A 6,000-nucleotide genomic window follows, 5' to 3' on the forward strand; every position below is an offset into this window, starting at 1 on the left:
TCTTGGTTAGACGCCTCTCGGCGAGCAGTCTTTACAGTCCGGTCAGGCGTAGCAAATAAGACTCCTTCCAGTTGGTGGAATGACGACTGCGAAAAAGCCTATCGTCAAAGGAAAGCTGCATGGAAGAGTCTAGCGCACAACCAGTGCCCAAAGAACTGGATAAATTACAAATTCTTTGCAGCCTCTTTTAAAAGAACAATATCTAAGGCTAAGGATGATTACAATGCCAGCCTGAACACCTATCTGTCTAATCCTGTCAACCGCAAGTCTCTGTATAGATTCATGGAACGTACTCATGTGCTGCCCTCTTCTCACATCTCTCAGTCCACAGTATTGCCACCTCGGGACGAAAAAGATCAGCTAGAGTCCTTAGTCCAAGGCCTTGCTGTGCGTTTTCGAGCTCGCACTACCTTTCCATCAACCTCGTTTCATTTGGGTGGAGACTTCACTAAGGTATCTGTATCTGATTTAGCGTCTGTAGTCACTTGCCTGCAATCTGCTGCCCCTGGGATTGACGGAGTAACAGTTGGCATACTTAAAATCCTAATGCAAGACTTTGCCCCGTACCTCTTGCAGATTGTGAACTGGTCTTTGGAAAAAGCCTGGATTCCACAAAATTGGAAAACAGCGAAGATTATTTTACTGCTGAAAGAGCAGGGGAAGGGTTTTGATTTCGACAATATTCAGCCGATTGCTCGCACATCAAATTTGGTTAAGCTTGTAGAGCGGGTAGTCTTCAGCCGCCTCACGAGTCATATTCTGAGTCTTCAAGGTTTTAGCGAGGCTCAGATTGGCCTCCGCCGGGGGTGTTCGATTTGGACCGCGCACATGGACTTGGAGAGCCGTATTAAGGTTGCTATGAGGCAAAATGAGGTATCATCTCTGGTTACTTTAGGTATTGCAAAGGCTTACGACAGCGTTGAACACAGCATTTTGCTTCATAAACTGGCTAATGTACAACCTCCTTTGTACCTCTTTGCGTGGATAGGAGAGTTGTTAAAGAATAGAGCGTTCTTTTGTTCTAAGGGTACGTTAACTTCTACAACATACGCCCAGTCTAGAGGTGTCCCACAAGGCTCCGTTCTTTCACCGTTATTGTTTAACATACTAATGCGTGATATCTCTATTCACCCAGCCGTCAAAGTTTATGTGTATGCGGATGATATTGCTTTTCTCGCTTCTGCCAAAGACATTCATATCCTGTACCAATTACTGCAAGAGTATTTAAATGCTCTGGAAGTTTGGCTAGACAGCATAAAGTTAAGTTTAAATGTCAACAAGTGTGCCGTCCTTGTTTTCCCACAAGCAACCCCTCTTTACATCTCTCTGTCGTATCACTCTATCCCCATCCCGCAAGTTGATTCAACAAAATACTTGGGTATAATATATGACCCGCATTTAGATTGGCGGCCACACATTAGAAGCATTGCGCTTAAGGCTGAGCGTGCCCTCGGCCGCTTGGTGAGGATCAGCAATAAAAATTCGGTATGCGACGAGACACTCTACTACTTTTTTATAAGGCCTACGTACGGCCAATCTTTGAATTCGGCTCCGTTCTCTTTTCTGGGTGCCCAAAGTACAAGCGTGAACCCCTGTTTGTTATGGAGCGACGCGCTCTGCGCCTTTGCTTAGGTCTGCCTAAATCAGTAGCTAATGCTGTGTTGTACTTGGAGGGGCGAATACCTGATCTTAATTCCCGGTTCGAGCTTATCACTGTGCGGACATTTTTAAGGTCTTTGGAGCCTGTTCCTGGATTCGCTAACCCTATATTTACAACGAACCCAAATCTCTTCTTTGGTACTCCCTGGCCTCGGTATAAGCTCCCTCAGGTGGTGTTCACTAACTCCCTGCTGTCAAATATTTCTGTATCAATGAGTCCTTTAGTACTAGTCAACCACAGGCGGGCTGACACGGCAGTCTTCTTTGACAACACCCTCCCAAGGAATGCTAAGAACCTGCCCGCCAATATGTTAAATGGGCTCATAGGGGAGTCAACCTAGACAATTTTCCTAACCATATTGCCGTCTATACAGATGCCTCCCAGCAAAATCGAAAGGCCACTATTGGTATTTACTCAAGGGTTCTTGATTGGAGCTACTCATTTCGGGCCCCTGACTATACCCCTATTTTTGTAGCTGAGTTCCTGCCCATTCAGTTGGCCTTAATAAGTATTCCCTGCAGTATCACTCGGGTTATTATACTCTCAGACAACCTTTCTGTTTTGGCAGCGCACGAAACCTCGAGTGATACTCCTATGAGCCGTTCCCTTCAATTTTTTATTCCTCCACATGTTACAGAAGTACGCTTTCACTGGGTCCCTGGGCACTGTGGCATTGTTTCTAATGAGAGGGCTGATTTTTTAGCAAAGTCTGCCCTTGATGGTCCTATTGTCCCTTTCATCCCAAATACTGTTTACTTGACTCTAGCACGCTTTCAGCGATTCCAGCGTTTCCACACCTTGAGCCATGAGCCTCTCCTCGCTGCAGCGGATTTTCAACACCTGGCATTTCCTTGGAGTGTGCGGATGTGCAGTTCGAGGCAATGTGAGGTGTCCATGACCCTTTTGCGCTGCAGGATACAGCGGCTTAATCTTTATTTATGCCGATCGGGGCTTTCGTTATCCAACCTTTGTGAGTCTTGTGGCGAAATTGAGTCTATGGAACATTTTTTCCTCTACTGCCGGCGGCTCGCTGCTCTCCGTAGAATTTACTTGGAGATCCCCCTCGCACGGCTTGGGCTTCCTCTATCTATTCCGATTCTCTTATCCTTCGGGGCAAGCGCCAAGGGATATGCCCTGAAACCGGTGTTCAATTCTATTCACGATTATATAATTTCATCTGGTAGATTCCTCTGCTAGAATGGGAATTCACAACTTTTCTTTCTCCGTATTTTTTGTTTTGTACAAATTCTAGCTCTGCGTCCCAAAATTTTAAATTTAAATATACTCCATTCCCTGTACATGAGTGCGTTTGTATCCGCTATGCACCCTGGCCAATCCCCCGCCGTGGGTATGTGCCATTCAGCCTGAGGACATCATCATCATCATCATCAACATGCTCCTTGCTGGAAACAGCGCATCGGCCGTTGGCCGAGGTCTTCCGACGTCTCAGGACACTACGTACTCGTACAAAGTTGTCCTTCCCCGATTGCATACCGGTAATGTCGTCCTTAATACCGTTTTCCTGCTTGCTGACCTTAAGGGTCGCCCGTACCGAGCACCTGACTTCCGTGACGCACTCGCACAGATATTGGATCTCCGGGAAATTTTGTGCATTGGTCAATACCAAATGAGCCACGTGTGGATGGTTACCTGCGAGAGTAGTTCTTCCAAACAGAAGCTTGTTAACAAAGCGGAGTTTCCTGTCAAAGGACTGCGGTGCATGGTGTTCGACCCGGATACTAAGAACGTCAAGGTTAAGCTCCTTTGGCTGCCCCGCTATATGGAGCACCGGAGGATTGTGGAAGCATCAGAGCCTTATGGCACGATTCAGTCTGTGCAGCGTGAAAAGTGGCGGTGCCCAGAGATGGAGCATATGGAAACGGCGAACCGTGAAATCTCCCTCACACTCAAGGATGGAGTGTCAGCAAGCACAATTCCACACACACTTAATGTTTATGGCGTCCAGGCATTAGTCCTTATCCCAGGGAGACCTCCACTGTGCCTCCTTTGTAGCCGGGTTGGACATGTACGGCGCCAGTGCCGCACTCCTCGATGCACCCAGTGCCGACGCTTTGGCCATACTGTGGAGAACTGCGTCTTGAGTTACGCTGACAGGCTGCGTCAAGGCCAGTGGTCACGGGAAGATGACGTGGCATCAAAACACATCATGGATGTGTCTGAGGTTGTCGACGTGACCGGAGAACTAAGTCGTGAGCATCGAATAGATGGGGAACAGAAGCCTTCAACACCTCAAATCAACACGGAATCTGAAGCGACTGGCCATCTAGCATCCGCGCCTCCAGATCGAAAACCGCGGGACCCGGGCCCCCCCCGTGAGTGCTACAGGGACGAAGCTTAACAGAGTACACTGTGGGGCCAGGTGGTCATACATAATCTGAACGAACAAACGTAGCGTTTAAACAGGACACAGAAAGAACCGCACGAAGATTTTAGGAAGGGGTAAAGATCAATTGGCGAGGGAAATCTTGGTGGTGGTGGTGGTGTAAAACATTTATTTATACTATATACAAGAGAGATATTGCTTGGACCCTGCCTGAAGGGCCCGGCCCTCACAATCACTAGGAGGGATCCCTAGTCCGGGACCCCTGTGGCCTCCGCGGCGGCCCGGGCTCTTGTCACCAGGGCTCGTTGGTCCTGGAGAGTTGAGCAGCCGAGCAGGGCAGCCTCCCAGTTCTATCGGGTGGGGTGGGGGTGGGGTGAGAAAACAGGATTGGCAGGGCATGCCCACACCATGTGATACGTGTCCGCAAACACTTCCCCACAGTGTGGACACTCTCCCGAAAAGGCCGAATTGAAATGTTTGAGCACTGCCGGGCACAGTACCGTGCTGGTGTAGAGGCGAAGTAGCCAACCCTCCTCTGCCTTCTTGAGGCCTTTACAGGGGGTTGGGTATCGGCCGTGAGCGTTTTGATACAGGAGGGAGATCTCCCGAAAAGTAACAGCCGGATTAAAATCAGTCGCCGGATCAGGCGGCGAGAGAGGCGATGCCCGGTGGTTAAGCGCGCGGGCGGTAGTGTCGGCTACCTTATTTCCCTCTATCCCCGCATGTGCTGGGGCCCAGATGATGGTACGCCGGGTTGGGAAATCCCGGTACTCACATCTGTGTAAAATTTGGAAGGCACGATCTGGAATTTGGCCCTGTTCAAAATAGCGGCAAGCTCCCCTTGAGTCGGTGATAATGACTCGAGACGCTGGATCCGCAGCTGCACGTGCGGTAGCAACTTCCTCCGCGAATGTAGTGTTGGGGGCACGGAAGGTGAGGCCCTGAACTGGGTTGTTTTGGTGGACAACAGCAGCCGTGTAAAAACCCCCATGGTGTGCACCGGTCGCGTCCGTGTAAAACACCCCTGGTCGAGGACCATACTGCTTGGAAAATGCCTCCGCTAAATATCACAACGCGGTAGTGACACGTGCATTAGCACACCATCTATTTATCTAATGGAAAAAGAAAGAAATTTTCTAAGACGCACTTAATGTTTGTAAACAGTCTTCATGACTGGTGGCTATTCCTCGCCTTTTCGTCTCTTTCTTTTACCGGATTTTTCTAGATTATCACAGTTTTGTCATTCTTTCAAGTTTGCGCATGCGTGTCTTTGCTCGAGAAGGCATGTGTCTTTCGTTTATCGATTTCATTCAGTTGTAAGTTGTAGCCCCGTCCTGTCCTCTTCTTTCTGTGTCCTGTTTAAACGCTACGTTTGTTCGTTCAGATTATGCTACAGAGACTGCTGTGCTTGCGGCGCAGGAACACCTCGTCGCCACAGGACAACGTCCGGATATGCCTCCTGTGCAGTCAGTCGAGGCAATACAGCCAGTGAATGCTCGCCGATCCACCTCTGTTCCTGATTCTGCTTCGTCGTTGGAGGATAACGGTGAGCCGTGTGTGGCGTCGATCTCTGGCGTGTCCGGTTCTCTGTCGGCTGTTAGTGTGGCAGCGAGTGATGTGCTCCCCTCGGGTTCGTGGGCCGAGGCCTTGGCTGTCTCAGAGGAAGACACGGACAGCACCGCACCTTTGAAACGTCCAGCAGATGCTGACGAGGTGTGTATCGATGGCGCTGACCACAAGGCGCAATGTGTAGAGGCCACGGGAAGGGCGGCGTGAAAGAAGAAGGCGATGTCTGCCCGAGAGGCCGCCAATTTGGAGGCGGGCCACCCCATTCAAGGGGATGGCGTTTATTAGGACTGACACCAAAAATGGCGAGCGTCGCAGCATATCAAGTCGCTACCCTTAACGTTAGGGGTATGCGTAATCGTAGGAGGCAGCAGCAGATACGCCATCTCTTAAAGAAATGGAGCGTGCGTGTAGCCGCTATCCAGGAAAC

At 49.7% G+C, this 6,000-nt stretch overlaps 1 protein-coding gene across 1 annotated transcript; it reads left to right on the forward strand.

Annotated features, from left to right (window-relative positions):
* Positions 1–3,053: 3,053 nt before the first annotated feature.
* On the forward strand, positions 3,054–5,780 carry LOC149367151 (uncharacterized). Its single transcript, XM_089572863.1, has 2 exons — positions 3,054–3,993; positions 5,389–5,780. The coding sequence occupies exons 1-2, from the start codon at positions 3,054–3,056 to the stop codon at positions 5,778–5,780; spliced, it is 1,332 nt and encodes a 443-aa protein (XP_089428989.1).
* Positions 5,781–6,000: the final 220 nt, after the last annotated feature.

This window comes from Amblyomma mixtum, chromosome 1, assembly GCF_055824585.1.
Source record: "Amblyomma mixtum isolate Tamu chromosome 1, ASM5582458v1, whole genome shotgun sequence".
NCBI classification, from domain to species: Eukaryota; Metazoa; Arthropoda; class Arachnida; order Ixodida; family Ixodidae; genus Amblyomma; species Amblyomma mixtum.